The sequence below is a fragment of the Homalodisca vitripennis genome, chromosome 5, assembly GCF_021130785.1.
Source record: "Homalodisca vitripennis isolate AUS2020 chromosome 5, UT_GWSS_2.1, whole genome shotgun sequence".
In the NCBI taxonomy this organism is placed as follows: domain Eukaryota; kingdom Metazoa; phylum Arthropoda; class Insecta; order Hemiptera; family Cicadellidae; genus Homalodisca; species Homalodisca vitripennis.
In genome coordinates this window covers 47,737,970-47,760,159 of record NC_060211.1, presented here as the reverse complement: position 1 = coordinate 47,760,159, position 22,190 = coordinate 47,737,970, and the positions used below count along the sequence as shown (strand labels likewise).

The following is a 22,190-nucleotide window of genomic DNA, read 5'->3' as shown; positions in this document are numbered from 1 at the left end:
TAAGGTTCTTTGAAGAAGGTGTGCCAAGACTATCATACAAGGATTGCTGACTTGGAAGACAAGAAATTTGACATTGAATATATTGTTAAGAAAAAAGACTTTGAGGTTAGGGCAGTCACGTTTTGTTTTTTGATGGCAAAGCTAACGTCAACTTCAACCTTGCATCCGCCATTGCTGTTAACATTCCATTGCAGTAAACTCATCAGTTTTGTATTGTAGTTTGGTTATTAAGAAAATTTGAAATTTGTTTTTTCTTGATCCGTTAATAGATTTCTCAAAATGTAGTAGAATTAAAAAAAAAACTATACTCCTATGATTGTTTATTTAATATTCTTGATGAGTTTGTTGCAATTATTACAATAAAAGAATTGAATCAAGAGTTACATATTATTCTGCTGTAATTTTTGCTATGTTAACAGTAATTTTAAAAATACAATTTTGCTTTGGACATTTTTATCTTACCTGCTTATATATATTCCCTTTGTAAAAAAATGTGATGTCCATTTCACTTAGTGAATTCCACTCTTTGCTTTTTGAAACTAAAAATAAATTCCTTGTTTAAAGAGTGCAATGTAATTTTCATTTATTTTGACGTCCCATTAAAATCTTCATACTTTTGAGGTGTAACTTTCTTCAAGTCCTGAAACATTTTATGAGCTTTATATTTTATCAGCATCATCTTCTTTTGAAAACAAATTTTCCCGCACTTACATTATCATAATTTTTTCTCAGCTTATTTTCTTCTCTTGCTACGTAACAAAGCCAAATAGAAACATATTTCATGTGGTTCGTCGTTAAGAAAGGGATTTGTAATTCTTTTCGTAAATCAATATTTTTTGCAGTATTTATTGTAAAATCTTTTTTGGAAAAAACAATGGCAATTAGTACATTGGGATATACTTGCAAAGTTTCCAATACACTCCTTGCATTAAAAAAAAAAAACATTAAAATGAAAAGTAACAACATTTTGGACATTTGCCATTGTTACATGTCACAACAATGTATTGTGACATGTCACAACAATGTTTTATTTTTTACTGTAATAGCCAATAGATTCTATTAATTTTTATCAGAACTTTGCTTGTTGCCAACAAATACAAAGTTTTACTTAAATTGCAAATACTGAAAAGTAACTTTAATGATGAACATGAAAAATGTTCCTATTTTGTTTACTGAATTAATTTTTCCGTTTATTATTTTTCATTGTTATATTTTTTGGTTATAGTATATTTTTGCATTATATGATAAACTTAGGAGGAATGTTTATCGTGTTTTTAGGGAAGAAATATGAAACAAAATTACCTTAGGAGGCAATCTAGTTGGAAGTAACTATCTTAGTTGTTGGAATGTAATGTAATTCATGTTCACCTGAATGTTATTGCCATTAAAAAGCACTTTTCTTAGCGACGCTGAAGAAAATCTGTCAGGAGTACTACAAACTCGTGGTGGATCTGGAAACTACCAAAATAGATATTGAGTTCGAAGTAGAACGGCGGGATTTCGAGGTGCGGTGGTAGTTAGTGTAGTGGCACTCAGACGCTCACATCACATAACCTCAAATGTATATAAACATAACCTCTGCGCAACATGCCAGTAAATATTGAAAGCTGCTTTCTATCAATCAGTTGATAATAGCTTCGTAATTTCACTCAGTTACAAAAATTGAATTTCATTACCAAGAAGTATGCATTTATTACAATGACGGACATTTTCTTTTTATTTGTTACTTTGCCTGGTGAAATAAGACATTCTTTACCTTTTGTGTTGTTTTTTAGACCTATTAGTTCTTGACCAAAATCCTGAGTAAAGTACTGAAGTGAATGAATAGATGTAAATTAAAATGAGTAGAATTATTTGATAGAAACATTTGTTATAAAAAACAACAATACCACTATTTCATACAATTCAACACTCTAGGTTCTATGGTACGACGAATTGACTTTGTTTTCAAATTTTGAACTCATTTTCTCAGCTCACTATTATTATGTGCTGGGATACTACACAAGTTATTGGGGCTTGCAAATGGAGACAACTTTACTGGAAAGGAAAGATTCAGTTTCTTGCAATCAGTACTTTTCGTGTTACTTTCCATATCTATTAAAGATGTACTTTTTATTACAGTTTATGGGAACTTTCAGAAAATGTGGCTTGGAACTTAATTGAAAAATAATTAACAACACAACGTAGTGTGGTGGGTACAGTTGTTAACATGAAAACATCTAATTCATTTTTAATAGTACACATTTTCTTCCAGAACCACAAGCTGTAAAATTTGTATGTTCGTTATAAGATATGCAAGTTTTAGAGAGATAAAAAACATTTTATCCATTGCAAAATACGAATATACATTACCAATCTTTAACTGACAATGGCTTTTTTATGGTAAGGACTTTATAGCATAAAAAATCTGTAAAATCTTTTTTATTCACTTCAGTTATTTTATTCTTGTAAAAAGACAGCTTCAGACTTATATAATGAAACTAATGAACATGTCATATTAAAAATACATATCTTATTTAGTTAATTTTCATGTATTTTAAACACTCATTCAAAACTAAAAAAATTGTTATTTGTAAAAATTAAAATAATAAATACAATAAAAATCTGATAAGTGATCGGTTAATCCAATAATAGATTATTTACACCTTAAACAAGACCTCAATACAACATGTAAATATAAACTACGAAAGAAACACGTTTTAAATACATCCATTTAATAAAACAATTGTATATTATATTGAAAACAATTTTGAAGGAAATCCATTCAAAGAATTTTAAAACATTATTATTAATTTAGTTTAAAATGAGAGTATGAGATCTATGGGCTGAGTGTGTTACGAACCAAGGTAGTGTAATGCTTGGCAGCTTTGATGTTGAACGACTCACTGATATTGGTTTCAGTATTTACGTAATGTTCGCTAGATTATTTACGTGCTATTTTGGGTAATTTCTATTGTACATTCCAAGCTATGCTGTGTATTTAGCTTATTGATGAAGTAAATTTGTTTAATAACAAGAGGTTTCAACTATTATTTAGTTATGCAGTAAACAATTTAAGTCGCTTTATTTGAAGTTGCTAAACTTTTAAGATGTAGCCTATTTTATAACAAATGTCTTAATGCTGTGATAAATTATAACAAGTTAAAAATTAATATTTCATCAACATATACAATTTTTAGTGATAAGTAAATTATATTTGACTGTCTATTTTAAAACAGTTTCTGTGTACATTGTATTCTATTAAATAAATTGAATAAATTATATTTAGTAGTTTGTAGAACACAATAAAATAAAATAATTTGTTTACTGTTATTATGAACATTGTCCATTGTAACAGATTTTAAAGCTAATTAATTAATTAAGACCTAATTAATGAAAATTTTAAAAATGTTTAGTTTAAAGCAATTAATTATTTTTAAATATGTTGAAGCCTCTTCTTTTAAATTTTTACTGTTGCTTTAGAAGACATATAATTTATATTTTAAATAAAAAATTTACACTAACCATCATTTGACATGTTTTTTGATACAGTACACTAATGTTTACAGTAATCTGTTTCTTTCATATTTTTTACATTTAAAACAGAAAGTTTCATTAACATACATACTACTGTAATGTTTCTACATCTTTTCTGCTTCTAAGGTTTTATTGGCATTTTATGTTATGAGAGTTTCTCAAGATCGTTTAGATGTAAAGGAAGTATTTATATTTATTATTACCTTTTGCTTTAATAAGTGGCAAACTTATTTAAGTAAAAATAGTTGTTTCCTAAAATGTATTAGATTGTGCAAAATCTTATTTGAATTACATAGTAACAGTTGAATGTTAAACAATTTGTTATGTTTTTCTCCCTATTTTTAATATTAATGAAACTTTAGCTGATTACCACGGTTGTTTTAGCGGATCTGCAGTCGTTATGTACACAGTACCACAATAAGATCGCACGTCTCGAGGGCGACAAATATGATATAGAGTTTAAAATGACACTAAGGGCTTTAGAGGTAAACCTTCACGTGAGAAGAGAATTCTGTCTTGTGTAAAACATTTGATTGTCTAGCCGTATTAGATCTGTGTCTAAATGTGCTTAATACTCGTATGTAATTTATTCTGTCATCATCGTCAGGAAATCTACAAATGTGAAACAGACAAAGTGATTGTAGCATAAACTGTAAGGCCTAACCTATGTAATTCTGGGGGACCAGTTTAGTTTATACTGTCTATTTTTATATTCCAGCGGAACTGCAGACTAGCTGTATTGAATTCTGGGAAAAAATGTATGATCTAGAGGGGGACAGATTTGATCTGGAACGCACCCTTAGGTTGAAAGATTGGGAGGTACTTTTAGTGATACCCCTTCCGTACTGTAGCCTCACGTCTTCTCTGGATGGTACTTTTAGCGATATCCCTTATGTATTGTAGCCTTATGTCCTCTCTGGATGGTACTGTACTATTTATGTTTTTTTTAAAGCATTGATTGTGCTATAGTATAATTGGGTTTAAAACTTTGGTTCCAAAAAAATGTTAGTTATAAGTGATGTTTTGACTGAGATATTAGTTTCTCAATTCCTTATAAACAAAACACACTAAAAAATAATTGGTAGATGTTTTAATTTGTTTGAAAACAATTTTTACATGATTTGAACCATTAAAGTCAAACCAGTTGATAAAGTGAATACAGAAATTTAAATCTTTCATTTTATAATACCACCATATGCATCAATTTCATAAAGCCAACCAGAGAAGACAACAGGATGTTAAAAACTAACTCTGGAGTATATATTTCATAAAATTTGTCAGTAGCGTAAAACTTTGAAATAACTAGAAATTGGTCATCACTACAGACCATGTGATTTCCAAATAATGTGTATTTGTCCGTTCTGTTGCTCAGACACTCTTATTTAACTATATATACATATAATATTGTAGTCTGATTTAAATACTCTCTTGGTTTAGTTTAAATTTATACTGAAGCATGTTAGATCCATTGATTTAACAATGTGCTGTCCTTATCAAGAAAAACTAGTTTTATTATTAAGTTGTAGGTGATAAATTTTAGTAGACATTGTTAACTTGTTTCCACAAAGGGTATATTGGTCATATTTTATATAAAAAATCAAATGTATTGTTTTCAGTATAAGAAGAGGGCAAAAGCCTCCAATTTCTAAATGTTCAATACCAGATAAATAAAACACGATAGCATTTATAATATTTAAATAATTATTTTAAGAAGTTTTATTTCTGATTTGTTGGATTTTTATTACAAGATCATTTGTTAGATTGAAATTTCTATAGCATAATATTTCAGAATATCAAGTAAAAATCTAAAAGCAGGTAGTAATCTAATGTTTTAGTAATACTACTCTTGGTTGTTCACTACAGCAAGCAGTATTGTAGAGTAATTAAATTTGCTATATATTATGTTAAATTCCAATAAATTAAAAAAATATAAAGAAATAGGGAAATAAACTGTGGAGAAGTTTTCTATGTATATTTGTAATTTAATGTGGGGCCCACTGTTTTTCCTCAACTTAAGATCAAGATTGTTAAAATGAATCAAAATATTAGTACTTCTTCTGAAATGAGGAATAGTTGAAATTGCCACTCTAGCATTTTGTTTAAAATGATTATTTTGTATAGTTTGTCAATACTCTAAATGTCTACCAAAGTTTATCTTTTCCATGGAATCTGAAATGATTATTGAAGTCAGTTTTGCAGGTGTACACTCAGTTCTTATAAAGAGGATGTCTATAGTAGTGGTTGCTCCTCTTTACATCAAGTTATTGCATGGGCAGTGCATGGTCATATTTAACTTGTCTTCTTTTCTGACTCAGACTTCTTGAAGGAGGTTATCCAGGAATATTATGATCGCATGTATATTTGTGAGGGGCAGAAATGGGATTTGGAATATGAAGTTCGAAAAAGAGATTATGAGGTAACTTAAAAAGCGAATTTGTCTGTAAACCTGTTAATGTTCGAAAAGCAGGTCTACTGCATTGGGTAATATATATATATATAACGGGGATGCAATATTTTCCCTTTTGTTTTCTAAAATTTATATATAATTCTAAAATTGTAGTCTTAAAATTATATTGCTTCCATTACAGTTCACACATTAATTTGTCAACTATCATTTTCAAATGTTTGGTGGTGTCAATTTGTAGTCATAAAATATATTTGTGGGTGATGTTCATCTTTATTCAAATTACTTGGATATTTGTATTAAAAATTAGTACCAAATCAATTGGTCAGCTTAGTTTTATGCTCCTTAGTACTCAATAAACGAATGTATTTTTTGGCTTTTTGAAATGTATCAAACAGAAAAATAAGAACAGACTTAAAACGTTCTGTTAAGACAAGTGAAAATTGTAAGATGTAAAACTCTTGAAGATCTGCAGTAAACGTTTTGCAAATTGAAATATTTAAAAGCTGTTAAATGGAAGCAATGTAATGGAACCTTATTAATTTATCCAAAGTTGCCCAAAGCAGTGGATCTAGCTTGAAGTGTGCCTCTTGGCCAGCCGGTAGAAGTCAAGTTTGCATACTTCCCATCATTAAAGGGTTGACCTAAACTTCCGTCCTCTCCTTCTCCTTTTCTTTGTGTTCGTCTTGAGTTGAGTTTTCTGCTATTCTTTCCTGTAATCTATACAAGACTTCGTTAGTCATCATATTTTCACAATACTATAACTCGTTTTCATTAAAGAAAAGTTATCGCTTAATTAGCATTACAGCTAGTTTGCTTGAAGTCACCGAACTCCTCATCTAAGTTATTATCTGATTACTTGCACGAAACTTAATTCATTAACTTTTTGTCATTTGTGTTTTATAACACAAATATGTTACTAGAAAGTGCAGCTTTGCCATAATGTCGAGTCATCCTGTAAAGTTTTCTTGAAGATAATGAATTATAATAATAGTTCCAAGCATTGAAACTGAGCGAGGTTGGCCCGTGAAGATTACAGGAAAGTATAAAAGTAATTTTTGGTGGGTGCGGAAAGGGAGAAATGTGCAAACATTAGAGGCTGGTCAAGTTAGATTAGTGCCGCTTTACGGTCAAACTTATCTGTAAATAAACCGAGCTTAAACGTCAAATCAAGGACATTGTTTTTGACGCAATTAACAAATTTTGACTGGGTGGATATCAATTAGATTAGAATTTTAACTAATTGAATAAATTTTATGTTTTATGTTGTGTTTTCAATGTGTTAGTCCTGTATGTACCCACTCCCCACTTCCACCCTATCCCAGAGTTGCGGTCAGCCCTTTTATCCAGAATATATCAGTTCACAAGATCAAAATGAATGCAAAACAGAATTGCCTATCCAGCAGGTAGCTGTAGATGTAATACACTAACGCTGTCGCTGATACGCTGATGGGCCAGCTGCTGTTACCCGCCACGTCTCACGACCGAAACTCTGTGAGCTACGTGTTGCATCTCGCTTGCTTAGCTTGCTCCCTCCCACCATCCCGCACGCTACTTCAGACTCACACCACTGAACATCTTCTTATATGTTACATGCTCGTGTTCATTTCCTTTCAAGTGTCAATCTAGATATAGGCTATTTTTGTGTTTTGTCTTCTTAATATAATAAATAACTTATTATGTTACGATTAAATTATAGTTGTACTTAATCAACCAAATCTGAATAGGAAGTAAACCCAAACGGAATAATAGGAGTCTTTAAAATTTTTATAACATCAAAGATAATAATTCACAACTATAAGGGCTTAATATTAGTGTATTTAAATATTAAAAGTTTTAAAGGTATATTTTAATCATTGAAAAATATTCATCATCTCAAAATGTGAAAACAAATACAAAAAGAAACATTGATTTAAAAAAAATATGATTATTTGTCAATTTAATAAATGTTTGAATAACAAAATTGTTTTTAAGAACACTTTGATAAGTTTTATTTCAGAAATAATAATTAATTATTTTTATTATGATTAAGAATCCAGTTAATGATAAAGTAGCGACTGGTTGAATGCATTCGTAAAGTATATGATGTTTAAACCAATAGCCACTGTTGAGGTTTTAAAACAACTTATATCAAAGCAATTACAGTTACGTATCTGTTAAAAAAAAGTATAATAATTTATGTATTACATTTTGGAATAGCCTACTTCTAACTACATTGAATATCGAGCTGGAAAGATATCAGTGAAATATTCAAAAAATAACAGTCCTCTCTAGGTTCTAGGTCATAAAAAAGTAAAATTGGAATTTTGTAAACTAGTACCATAATTATACCCTCTAACAAATCATGTCATTAAGTTTGATTTTTTGATAGTCAAAAAATGTATAGAATTGGGTAAAACTATTATAAGTTAAAATAAATACCGAATTAAATTTTTGGTTGCACATATTCATAAGATTCGTGTTGAAAAAGAAAAGTCTGAATGGACAACCTTAACAGACCATGAAAAATGGAAGATTTATTGGATTATCATTTTATTCAATTTGAAAAGCTCACAGTTTAAATGTAATAACTGTCATCATTGTAAATAACTACGATCAGTGTTGAAATAAAAACCCAATAACTCTGTGTGTCCTTTGTTTGTTAGTGTACTGTACAGTTACTTCTAAATCACTAAATAGTTCCTACCGTAGCCACTGATGCCTTCTACTTAACATATTTTTACAGTCTTACACACAGCCTTCTAGAACAGATTAATGTGCAGTATATGTTTTATCTGTTGGTAACCAATAGTCATCAGTGGTACAGAATTACTTGTACATGTTTCTAACACCTGTCTTAACAAATTTATTGTGTGCTTTTGTGTTATCTAGAAGCCACTCTGTCCCTATAAACTCCTTGTTATTACACGATATGAGTAGGTTTATATTAGGTTATCATGAATATTTTACAAATAGTTCCAAAGTTAAAGCTATCCTTTACGAGCGCTCATGTAATATAAGCTTAAATTTGGGTACTACCTCGAGAGATGTTTTCCTTTTTTATGTAGGCCAGGAAATTTCCGATCTGGACTTTCCTGACCTCAGATCATGTGCCAGATCATCCAACGTAAACTGACGTCGGAAAAGTGTCACGATCTGAGGTAGGAAAAGTACCGATCGGAAATGCTCCTGGCCACGAGTATAGGCTTCTGTAGCCCTGCACTTCTCGAAAAAAAAAAACATCCCTCGAGATAGTACCTAAATCCAAGCTTAGATCACGTAAGTGCTTATAAATGTTAAGTTTTTCTATTTATAATACATACATATTTAGCTGTTTACCTACTTGTATAGCCTATAACAAATAGTAGATAGCGACAGAGTGGCCCCCAGATAATACCAAAGTATCATTTATTGGTCTAACTATCGTTGACTTTATTGGTAAAATTATGGTGCTTACACCCTGCTTCGCTTAATATGAAGGATAGGCAATCAAGATGATTCATTATTGGGTTGCAACCGTTTGTAAAAATTCACCTTCATTTCTTATAAATATGTTTCTTATAGCACTGCCGCAATGCATAGCAAGGTAAGGATGGGGTTTGAGCATTACCTGAGTGATATTATTGACTAATGTGTAAAAATTGCAATTACTGAATGAGTGGTACTTTCCATAGGATATTTTTCTGATCAGTATTAGATGGTCTGGGTGTTCTTCAGTTTTGAATTAGTATTTTTTGTTAAGCTAATAAAAAATGTTAGTAATTAAAATGGCAAGGTTTATATTACAATATTTTACAAAAGTTTTTGGTACATTTTTGGATCACTATAAGAACTACTGATTAGTGAAAACTGACTAGATTATTAATTTAGAAACCTTCCATCCTACCCAGGTCATCCCATTAGAGCTAATAGACATATTGTTGTAGACAGTCTTGTAATGAATAGATAGATTGTTTTTATTTTATGTCATTCATCTAAAGTGTCACTTTTTTAAATTGATAGAATTAGTTTGTTTTTGTGTTTTGTATGTCTGTTTTTACATTGTTGTTTTATGTTTTGATGTTTGTTTTTTACAATATAAATAATTTTACCATAAGGTCTAGATTTCTTTAAATCAAGCAAGTGTTGGTCATATTTTGTGTACACATTTCCTATGTTGAATTATGTACTCCTTCAGAAAAGAAAAAACTACATTGAGATAATAGTTTTCTTAATTATTTAAATAATTTTACTACAATATCTCTGCAGTTTGTAATAAAATTATATTATATGAATTAGTTTCAAAAGAATGCTATAACAATATACAAAATCAGTTTTATTAACCATAATAATTCTCAATAAGATTGTGTTTTTTTTTTTTAAAAGATAGTAAAAATAAAAAATTCATGAAACAATTGTATAAAGTATTGAATTTCTAATTTTGAATTGAATAATAGAATATATTTTCATTTAGGATGGATTCAAGTATTACTTTGGAGTACTTTAATGGTTTCTTAAGAGTTTTACAAATTCAAGGTTCTGTTTATTGTTAACAATCAAATTTATATATTTTTGTATTAGTATTATTTTTTAAATATAGTGTTTATGTAGTGTAGTTTTTGTTTTGAAGAGTACACTGAAAAACCTTCTCTGGACTCCAGTTTGTCTGCATTGTCATGTTCACTAGATTTAGATTTTCGCACCGTTTTTGCAATAAGTTTAACACATTAGGTTAGGAGTCATATTTAAGTATGGTTTTTATTTTGTTATTTTTACGTTTTACATCTATTTCATTTCTTTTTCTTCTTTCTCCGCAACCTATTCTATTCGACCTCTCTGCTTTCATCTTTCCCTCTCTAATAGATCTATAGATGTAACCATATTGTTTGGCATCCATCCTAACTGCATGCCAAGCTTTGGTTGCAATAGTTGTGTACGTAGTAATATATTGCCTGTATTTGTGACGCAAAAATTTGACTAATTTTGATTTGCTTAAAATTGTGAATGGTTTTATATATGTTATTTTTATCTGTACATGGTTTATATCATACATGGTTTATTTCATGGTATAATAAATAAGTCACAGAAATAAAATGAATAAATTGCATGATTTGTACTTGCAATAAGATAAAATAAAACTCAATTCCTATTTTTTAAACATTTGATTTTAGATTTTGTTTTCTTTGAGATAGTTAATATAAAGTCATTAAATTGTGTATAATAACAATCAGTTGTTTTTTCTTTCAGACTGTGTTATAATTACACATAAAAACTATAAATGCTAAAAAAGTGTTCTTTTTTGTTTTAAATATTATTCAACTTATGTGTTTTTTATTATTTTTCTTCATAAAGTAATTAATTAAATATTGTATTATCATCTTTAGCATAAAACATTTGTAAATGCCTCAATTATAAATGCTGTTTGAAACATCAAAGTAAATATATGGAATGAAGTTTAGTTGTACATTACCTAAATTGTCAAATTCTAATACGATTTCTGGGTTTTATTTAGATTGCCGACCTGAACAGCCAAGTCAACGACCTCCGTGGCAAATTGTAAGTTCAATTTTTAATTTGAATATATATATATATATATATATATATATATTTATATTTTTAATATATTAATATTTTAACATATAAAAATATATTAATATTTTTAAGATTAGCTAATCTTACAATATAATATTTAAATATGTTTAAACCCCATATATAATTTAATAAACATAATATACACAATTTTACATCAAGCATTTATACATGAGTATCAGTTTTTTAACCCATAACAAATGTTAAGATCGGTTATTGTAGCCTATTTTTTCAAACAACTTTGAATTTTAGTCTTCAATAATTTATTACATTGATACAAATTTTTTAATATGTCTAAAGCGGTTCTTGTATTTGAAAGGAGTTATAATATAACATTGAAACAGTGAAAAAGTTACCAATTTTTTGGGCTTTTCAACCAAACTGCGACTTTGAAAGTTTGTAACTCTTAAACTTGTAATCCGATACTTCAAATTTGTATAAAAGATAGGACTTCAAATTTTTATTAGTATTAGAGCATTCATTTTAGAATTTTAGAACTATTTCTTAACTATATAAAAACATTGTTATTAAATTACCACAACTTTTATACTTGAACAGATTGTTCAAAACATTCTGCATCAGTATCATGTGGTATGTGGAGCTTAAGTCATTATTATGGGTGTGTAATTTTGTAAACCACTATTTAAAATGTTTAATTTTAGCACTGATTTAATTGAGCAGGTTTTATTATTTACTGCTGTGGCCAGTGCCTGATCATGTAAATGCACGAACTGCCAAACTGTCCTGCTCAACTTAAAAATTTAGTTAGAGTGCAAAATTGATCTAGCAACTGTAGGTGACACCATAAATAAATATTTAGGACATATACTTGTTTACAATGCATATATTTAAAAGAAAGAGACAAAGGCAATACTAAATTTATTTTACAAAATAATAGCATATTATCTTTTAACTTATTAGTAAATTTAACACTTATTATTTAACGTAAGTACAGTATTCATAGAATACTTGACTCATCAAATGGATTTATTTTTAATTAATTTACATAATACCACAGTAAAAACTGCAAAGGTGAATAAATAAAATATTTACAATTATTACTGTGTATAAAACTTGTGTTATTATTGATTTATACTGTACAAACAAAACCATTAAAAGAATAAAAACGTCAACACAACATCACTACTCAAGGGTATAAAAAGAAGGGGATGGGTTGAAAAGGAATGATATGTGTGGATTTGTATAATGGATATTTTTTGTTATTGTGTATTGTGTTTTATACGCATGCTTGTATTTATCTGGTCTCAAAACTATTCTGATTTTTCAGTGTTAAGCCTACCCTCAAGAAGGTATCCAAATATGAAAATAAATTCGCCAAACTGCAAAAGAAGGCTGCAGAATTTAACTTCAGAAACCAGCTCAAGGTGGTTAAGAAGAAGGAATTCACCCTTGAAGAAGAGGACAAGGAGGTAAATAAAGTTGCATTAAACATGTTTATTACACAGAAATAAAAAAAAAAACTTAAAGATTTAGTTTCGTAAACAGTTAGTAGCTTCTGGATATAAAACATCTTATCAAACTTATTCAACATGATTCATGAATTTAAAAATCAAACACTTCCATGATTAAATTTTATGTTTGTGAGACCTTGCGCTATCAAAGAAAGCATGATCAGTGAATACAAAGTGGGTCTGAATTATTCATTCATTTTTTTAAAATTAATTAATTATTATATCCAACAAGCAAGCAGCATTTTAAATTTACTCAATACTATCTGCAGATACTTAAAATTCTGATGCTCTTTTTAGTGAAATGCTGAAAATCATTGTGTATTTCTGTTTCATTACTGATTTCAACAATAATTATAGAAAAGTGCCTATTACATCAAAAGTGACTTGGTTCTGTCAATCTTGACTAAGTCAAATCAATAATTTGACTAAGTTTCAATAAAATAAAGTTTAGCCTGGTCAATTATTAAAAACTAAAAACTTGAAAATAATTTTAATTTTCATTGTTGATAGTTCTATGTAATTTTGAGTGTTATGGTTTGTAATAATCTAGCAGAAATAAATAATTGATCTAAAGTTATTTGCTAGTACTTTAATGTTAGGATTAATTAAATATTTTAAAACAAATAGCTTCCAAGAAAAAAATAATATTGCAACAGTTTCCTTTATTATTAAAATGTAAAATACTGAATTTTATTCTTCATTAGGTAAAAACATTGGATACACAGTGAATTAACTTAGACACTTGTGAAAGCTCTATGAGCGAGTGTCTATTATATTTACACTAATATGTACAACAACGTATATTATTTATATATAGATTATCTGAACATGATATGATGATTTTGTGACAAATTTTAAATATATGCAGAGATCAAATTACATATAATTTTAAGACCTTGATAATACTAGAACAATAGTATAAATATTAATTTGAAAAAAACCCTGAAAATATTGCAACAATTCCGTTTTTTGATATTTGCAAACTAAATAATCAGTATAGTTCTATACAAGATGTTCATCAAGAAGCCGAATGAATTTGATACATAGCCAGAAAAGAATGTATCATAAATGGTGGGTGGGTTCTCTAAAAATATGTTATATATTTTTTTTGCTTAAATAAGTTTAAAAAATTAATTGGTAAATTACATTAAATACCAATGAAGCAATGTTAAATAGTTTTGTTTGCTAGTTATTATAAACAATGTGCAGTTAAATTGTTATGTATTGTATGTATTATGATTGTACCACTGTCCTATAATATTTTTGCAGCACTCATTAAAAAATAATATAAAAAAGCAGGGTTTAAGCTGAGATGAAAATTTTCTGCAAAATGCTACAAGCTCTGCAGACCTTTTTACAAAATTATTTGTCCTGTAGCACTTATTAATTGGATTGGTTTTCAGCAGAGATTTCAATAATACTGATAAAAAAACAGTCTAAAGTTCTATAATCCTTTAGCCTCATGAACCAATATTTACATTAATAAATATATTGTTAGCTAGAAGCTCTTGAAAAGAAAAAACATTTTGAAATTTGAAAAGCATATTATTGGAGTGTTTGTTTTCAAATGTATTAAATATATTGTTAAAATATTTATAACCTGAATAATAAAAAGATTTTTGTGTAGAGATTTTATTAAAAATCGTTTAGTCAAAAAATAAAATCAAATTGTATGGTGATTTTTATTTTTTATAAAACAAGTTACTTGTAACAATAGTATTTTCAATAGAAATAATTAAAACCTGACTATAACATAACCTCAAAACTCTCCAGTACAGACGCTAAGAAAAGATGTTTAGAAGTATGCAACATTTGTTTTTGTTCGTATTTGTGTCAGCCATGGCGCATCAGCACCGCTGTCATAGCAACAAGCATAGCCGTTCCGATACTACTCTTGTATACAAAATTCTCGATAACCTAGTTTGAATGCTATCCCATAAACTAACTAGTTGAGCGAAAATTACTGGAGTTAAATTAAAATTCAAGTTATTGAAAAACAATATTTTTAATGCTGTAAACTTATTGTCAAAGTGCGATATACTTTTCTCAGTTAGTTGTTCTTTCTTGCTTTCGTTGCAATTTGGCGAGAGTTTATCTCAACAGCATCGCATTTTCTGAGCTCATTTAGTAAAATGCGATTTGCAACTTAAACCCTGTAAAAAAGTAAGAAAATTATTAAAGAACCCCTTTGGGGGAAATTAAAGTTGATTTCTATTGTCGGTCCCTTCCTCTTCTACTAAATTTTTTGGAATATGTTGGTTCTATTCATAATAAAATAAGTGTTCAACCTAGAAGAACTATAAAACTAAAGATAAATTATAAATTTCAATGTGCACGATGAAAATTGATAGTTCTAAGTTAATTTATTGGTAAATAATGAAAACAGTGGTACAATTGTAAAACATTTCATGTTACTGCTGACTAAGGCAGTGTTTTGTCCATCCACAGCCCAAGAAATCGGAGAAGGCCGAATGGCAGAAGAAATGAGCTACGTCTTCATTTAACGTCACTTTTGCTAATTTATAAATTTATACAAAATTACAGTTTTATGTTATCTGTGAATGTATTCCACTCTTAAATAAACGTATGTTTGTGTGAAATCAACCTTTCCCAGTTCTGTATTAGGCCTCTTTGTCGTTTCTTTTTATGTTTTTATTATTTTGATTTTTGCTCCACCATAATTTAATAATAATTTTTAAATACTTACACAATATTGTTACAGAATTCTTGGCATATAAATATAGCTTCAGTTATCATTGCTCAGCAATGTATACAATCTTCCCGAATGTTATAAGTGTAGAAAGGTGTGCATAGAACATTATATCTTTGAAGCAATCATTATTTTGGTTTGAATAACATTTACTGAACAAGTTTTTACAAATTAATAACATTGGAGAAATTATGGTTTTCAGTTACTCACCTTTCATGCTATTATTGCAGTAGGTTTTGTTTATCACTACAATATTTTCACTTAAATTATTTTATCCTGTGATTGTATTGATATGTTTTACATACTTGCTTCCATTTCTTTCTTATGTGATGTTATGTTTTTGACATTTTTATTTTATTTTCCACTTATTACATGGAATTGTCCTAAAGATATTACATCATTAAACCGTTAGATAATAATGGTTAATATTAAACCATTATTAAATAAATATATATCATTATATTTTCTTCAAAATAATGTAAAACACTAAAATATATTATTTTAATTTACTTATTAATGCCAACTTATTTATAAATATTTTGCAAGTTTAAGAACTTATTAAATTATGGTGATTATAATAACTTTTTGAGTTTTGTCCTTTGTCAAAGAAACTGTTGTTTTGTTTTTTTAGTGAATGTTCAACCTTCACCTTTGATTTTAGGCTTATAGACTTACAATCAAATAAAACTGTTGACACATTTTTACCTTTACATTATAAAACCAGTTTTGATTTCTCCTTTTAATTTTATACAGTTTTGGTTTATTGCTCAAATTTTACTATCAAAATATGCTATATTTGATTCATATTTTTAATCTACATACACACAATAATTAAAAAAAATAAAACAAGAAACAAGACAGACATTCAGACACACTGATGCAGCTAACAACTGAATACTTGAGAATCATCAACACTAGATACACCATAGATAAGTCTTTCTGTCCAAACAAAATTTTCAGAGGTGAGATTAGTTTTAACATCTGATGTGTTGTTGCTTATTTGGTAAATAATACAAGCTTCTAACCTATTTGCTTTGTCGAAATTAGCTTCTTCGTGTATCGTCTTCTTTATGTTAAAACTATCTTGTTAAACCTACATTGTTGGCCAAATTATTAAATTGGAACATTCAAATTGCTAGATTTTAAGTTTTCTAGTAATAATGGTTTTTTTATATTTGAATATAATTTTATAAAACCACACATTTTTATTTATTACAGTGTATTGGCACTTTTTTATTTCCTGAGATATTAGTAATAACCAGTTGGCAACACTGGAATCAGATGATTTTGTGACAGACTGTCTTAGCTGAACATAACCTCAATCTCTGTTCTTGTAACAACACTATATATATAATATGTTATTTTGATTTTGAGGTTATGTTGAGCTACAACTGTCTGAGACATCAACTCATTCCAGTTATGCAACTGGCCATGACTTTAGCTGCAAAACCTCAAAATAAAATAAAACTTAAATGGTTGCTGCATTTAATATTCCAATATAATACACCATAATTACTTGAAAACATAATTTCTGGTTAAGTCTGATAATTTGGCTACCATTTAATTGCTCCTCTCCTTGACACTTCTTAGTCTGTCTATTGGCTTTCTCTTTGGCTAATTTTATTTCCAGGTGTTTCCTGTTTGCAGCCTTCGTTCACCGACATTTCTGTATATACATCATAGCTTTACTGATATGTTTTATATTTCATTTTATACACTTAATATTTTCATAAATATGACTAATTTCGATTAAACTAATTTAAAGAATGTATATACCAAATTATTCTTTTCTTGAGTGTTGACTTCAATAATTTTATTTAATAACATTTTAGTTTTTGTGTTAAAATATAAATACTGTACATAGCTAATGTTATTTTGATTTCTAAAATATATAAACTAAAACATACTAAAGTGTTTTTGATAAAATATTAAAAATTATTTTAATATAACTTTTAATTAGAGTTATAAGATTTAATAAACAGATTAAATAATTTGTTATCTAAATTCAAGAAATTATTTTTTTATGTTTATACAAGAAATAGTTAATTTAACATTACTATGAATAGTTTAAATTATTAATTTAAATAAGTTTATTAATCTTTGTTTAAAAATTAATAGTTAATCATTTTACTAATAGCTATAAATAATAATTGTGTGTTACATAATATCTGTCTTTCTTATTCAAAGTAAAATTATAAATAATATATTATACATGTTATAATATTTTATATGTCTGAGTTAACTGGATTTTAAATCAAACATTTCAATAAGTTCTGGTTTCTTCATGGCAAACTATAAAAATTGTGATCAAACGGAAAATTGTTTGGGTTGGAAAGAAATAATTCCAAAATAATATAAATATTCTTACAAATTGTTTTGTTTTTTCAGAAAAAGACCATCGTCGACTTCAAGAAGGGAGATGAGAAGAAGGTAGCTGAAGCGGAGGCATAATGTTAAGCTGACAACTAAATTTACTTGTTAATATTGTCTATCCAATATAAATATCATATTTAGGCTAACACACTGTTAAAACAATTCCAATCCCAGGACTCAAAACGTAAGTCACCCGGTAAATTGTAATCAGACATGTCCTCATCAATCATCAGAACCTGAAAATGAGTCGGCTACGTTTGTATATAAATAATATTTTTGTATGTGTCACTGTGTCCGACTGAGGTTGCATGACCACCAGTGCCTCCTGTATTGTCTACTATGTATCTATATTGACTCCAGCATGCTAAATAAATGTATTTGAAACAAGTTGTTCATTCTGTAGTCAAACCCTAGACTGAATCTGTAGAATCCATTTCCTCTGAATAGTAGAGTATTATCGTCCATACATGAGTCCATAATAGCTACCTTAGATATTGTGTGCAAGTATAGAATCAGACCAACCTGATCCTTATTTATTAAAAATTCAACCTATGTATTGATGTAAATTTCATCCAACTTTTAAACGACACCTTATTTTGTTTTACTTGATATTTAATATAAATTTAAGCAATCCAATTATTTAGCACAACAGAAATATTTAAAATGTACAAGAGATGGTCAGAACCAATTCTAGACCTTGCAAAAATGTGTGAAGTTCACATAAACACAGTCTGAGTTCATTTGGTTCAATTAGAGTTTTATATCATAATTAGTATATTTCCTTCAGTTAAAATAACTAATGAACTTTTTTTAAATCTTTCTAATTTTACATTTATCTTCTTGTTGAACTGTTTGAAATTAGGTGTATTAAAAAAATGACACAGTTTTCAAATAAAAATTAACTCAGTTTTTAACGATAATATTTTTTGTCAAACTAAATACACTGTTCTAGAAATTAATCCATTAGGTATTTTTTCGTTACACTATAAAACGACCAAATAGTTTTCTCTACATTTGGGTGTATATCAAAATCAAAATAAATAGTAATTAGTTTGGACTAAAAATGTTTTACATTAAAATAATACTTTTGGCTATTTAAAATAAATATAAAATACAAGACTTTTATTAATTTTATTAATCTCATGCCCTATAAATTAGTATAATTTTTTATTTAGTTATTTATTAAAACCAAATGATTTGGTGGCTTGAATTTAATGGGCATACATCAAAAAACAGACAAACCCCTGGTTTAATTGACTATAATAAATTATTAACTTCAAGTATATTATATCTATTAATACACATACTTTATTTACATGTATTAAAATTATAATTAAAATTAATTAAAATTAATGTTACCAAATATAAAGCTACATTATTAAAACTTTCCAAGCTTGATGTAGTTCTGAAGGTAGAGTAGACATGAAATTAATTTTAAAAAGTAAATTTGATGAAATAACGTAACCTATGAGTAACTTCACTAGTATAATAACATATTTTATTTTTATTAGTTATTGTAGAAAAGTTAATACTTGCACATTACATTGATTTTGTTACCTAATAGAAAAGTTCCAATTGAAATTATAGATTAGAATCGTATGAAGTTAGTTTTGGTTTGAATGTTCCATAGTAAGTATATGTGTATTAGATCAATTTAGTATACTATGGGTGTAAACTGTACTACTTTGTTTCAGTCTATATATTATCTTTATTTACTTAATGACTATTTATTTGGTAAAATATGAAAGCAAGTAGTCCGTTGTGGATTAATTTTAAACGTGGTATTGTGCTAATGGTAATAATTACCGTCTCAGTATGGTAAGTATCGATATTATACGACTTTGTTTACGTTTCAAACATGGTAAAACTGAATAGTTAGTAGACAACTTTTATCAACCCTTTAACCTGCTTGAGATGATGTCTCAAGGATTTGACGCCTTTTGTTATTTTTCATCATAATTTCCATTTTTATTTAAACATTTGTCATAATGTTCTACGAGTTTTTGAATGTCGATGTAGAAGTTCGTCACCCGTGAAATAACCCATCCCTAACTGTTTCTTTCAACTTGTCATCAGTGTTGAAGCGCTTACCACTGAGAAACTGTTAGGTAGTGAAACAAGTGAAAGTCGCTCAGCACCAAGTCCGGGCTGTACGGTGGGTGGGCAATCTGTTCCCAACCAAATGATCTTATGAGATGTTGGGTTTGGATGGCAGAGTGGGGTCTGGCGTTGTCATGCAACAAGAGAACTCCAGATGTCAATAAGCCATTTCACTTATTCTGTATTCCTTGTTAAGATTGTTCGGCTTGACTTTAAACGGTAACGTTGCGTAACGCCATTCCATTGACTGGCGTTTCGTTTCTGGGGTTATGTCAGAAACCCATGTCTCGTCACGTGTGACAAAGTTCTCTAAGAGTGTATCGCCTTCCTCATGATATCGGACAAAAAAAACTCAAGAGCAAAACCCATTCTTTTAATTTGGTGTTCCTCTGTAAGCAGCTTGGGAACCCAATGTGAGCACAATTTGCAAAATTTCAAATGTTCATAGACAATTTTGTACAATGTCGATTTACTTACAATTGGAAATTCTAATGCTAATGATGAAATAGTACATCGCCGAACTTCACAAATCTTTTCATGAACGACATTAATCAAATCTTCCGTGATCACTGGTAGCCGGCCAGATCGTAGTTTGTCATAGACATTTCCAGCCCATCTTTGAAAGCTCTCACCCACTTCCATACTTTGCTGTTACTCATTTCATTAGGCTTCACTTATCTCTGTCTATGAATATCCGCTGCTGAAACGTCCCTTGCTGTCAAAAACCGGATAACTGACGTTATTTCGCAGTCGGCGGGTTGATCAATTGTTCTGAACACCTTAAATTTGCGCAGTAAACAGCACATATTATATTGTTTTTCTGAGTAACTATTACATGTAAGAATTAAAAAAATTCTACACTTTAAAAAGTCTATTACTGGAAAGCAGTAATATTTTTTCTCAACAAAATTCAAAATGGAGACCTGTTAAAAACTTTAATTTAAAATTCTACAAACACCAAACTTTGTATCTAAAAATGTACAAGAGTGATTCCTGTCTTCAGAAAAGGTATCTTAAAGTGTGGTGACCAAACCTCTGTTTAACAATTTTAAAAATGATTCCAACTAAAAATTGATTGCACATTCAATGATTTGAAAGTTTTTCCAGAGATTTGGATATCTTTATCTACTTGTATCAGAAATGCTTGGAATACCCTTGTAGTGTTAGTTGTTTAATGTTTATATTATGAGTGGGAAATGAAAACCTTTGGGTAACATATTAAGATAATGCTCCCATAACGTCAGCTCAGGATTTCTGAGTTGTATAAGAAATGATGTTAACTTGTCAGTAAATTTTATTTAGTTGTTTAAACATAAGTTAGAGAACATTCTTCACAGAAATGGAATTAAATTCTTAAATTCACTATGGAGAGCCATTATACAACAAATGCTAAACCGAAACAACCAATAACACCATCCACTTGTACAGGTGAGTTGAAGTGGTTGTAGCTATGTTGTGATTGGCTGAAGTTTAACCAATTGATGATCAACATTGATCAATATAGTTTCTTAATAGCCTAATAGTTTCTTAATAGTTTCTAGCATTTTGACAATTTTTAGCTCATGTCTGTTGACTGAAAATGGCTTCCATGAGGCTGATATATTTCAAAAGTTTATTATTAGTGTGTTTATTATTAAGTTAAAGTTTCTACCTAGTGTGAACCAGTTAAAGTTCTCACCGGCTACGTAAGCATAAAAACCTAAGTGTATGAATGTGTTTAAAATACATTTAATCTATTGTTTGTAGTACTGATGCATCCATACTATGGGAGTTGATTTTTATGTGATATTTGAGAAGATGTATAGTATAATTTATTTATTGTTAAGCTTCCCATGATTTTAATTTGTTTGTATTGTTAAGTTAAAAATATTTCCATAATTTTCACTTTCTAATCCTAAAGAATGTTTCAAGTTTGGGCATTGTTTTTTAAATATTTCATTGCCTTAAATTATAATTTTAAAACACAACGGTGAAGATATCACCAGCATAATGACAATAATGATATAGTATGAGACCTTCTTCCTGAATGCTTGATAATTTTTTGCAAAATGTGTTATTGGGAAAGTTG

General features: G+C 28.6%; 1 protein-coding gene across 11 annotated transcripts in view; it reads left to right on the top strand.

Moving 5' to 3' along the window:
• Positions 1 to 18,409, top strand: part of LOC124362108 (troponin I) — a 69,884-nt gene extending 51,475 nt beyond the window's left edge. For 2 of the 11 annotated variants that reach the window (XM_046816298.1, XM_046816293.1), the window contains 4 exons: positions 5,832 to 5,932; positions 11,391 to 11,434; positions 12,756 to 12,897; positions 18,038 to 18,409. In XM_046816298.1, the coding sequence (XP_046672254.1) occupies positions 5,832 to 5,932; positions 11,391 to 11,434; positions 12,756 to 12,897; positions 18,038 to 18,100 (350 nt within the window). In that variant the 3' untranslated portion in view covers positions 18,101 to 18,409. Of the gene's footprint in view, positions 1 to 4; positions 106 to 1,404; positions 1,506 to 3,900; positions 4,002 to 4,234; positions 4,336 to 5,831; positions 5,933 to 11,390; positions 11,435 to 12,755; positions 12,898 to 15,387; positions 15,544 to 18,037 lie in introns of those variants that run through there. The other 9 variants (XM_046816300.1, XM_046816294.1, XM_046816296.1 and 6 more) reach the window with 8 other exon arrangements.
• Positions 18,410 to 22,190: the final 3,781 nt, after the last annotated feature.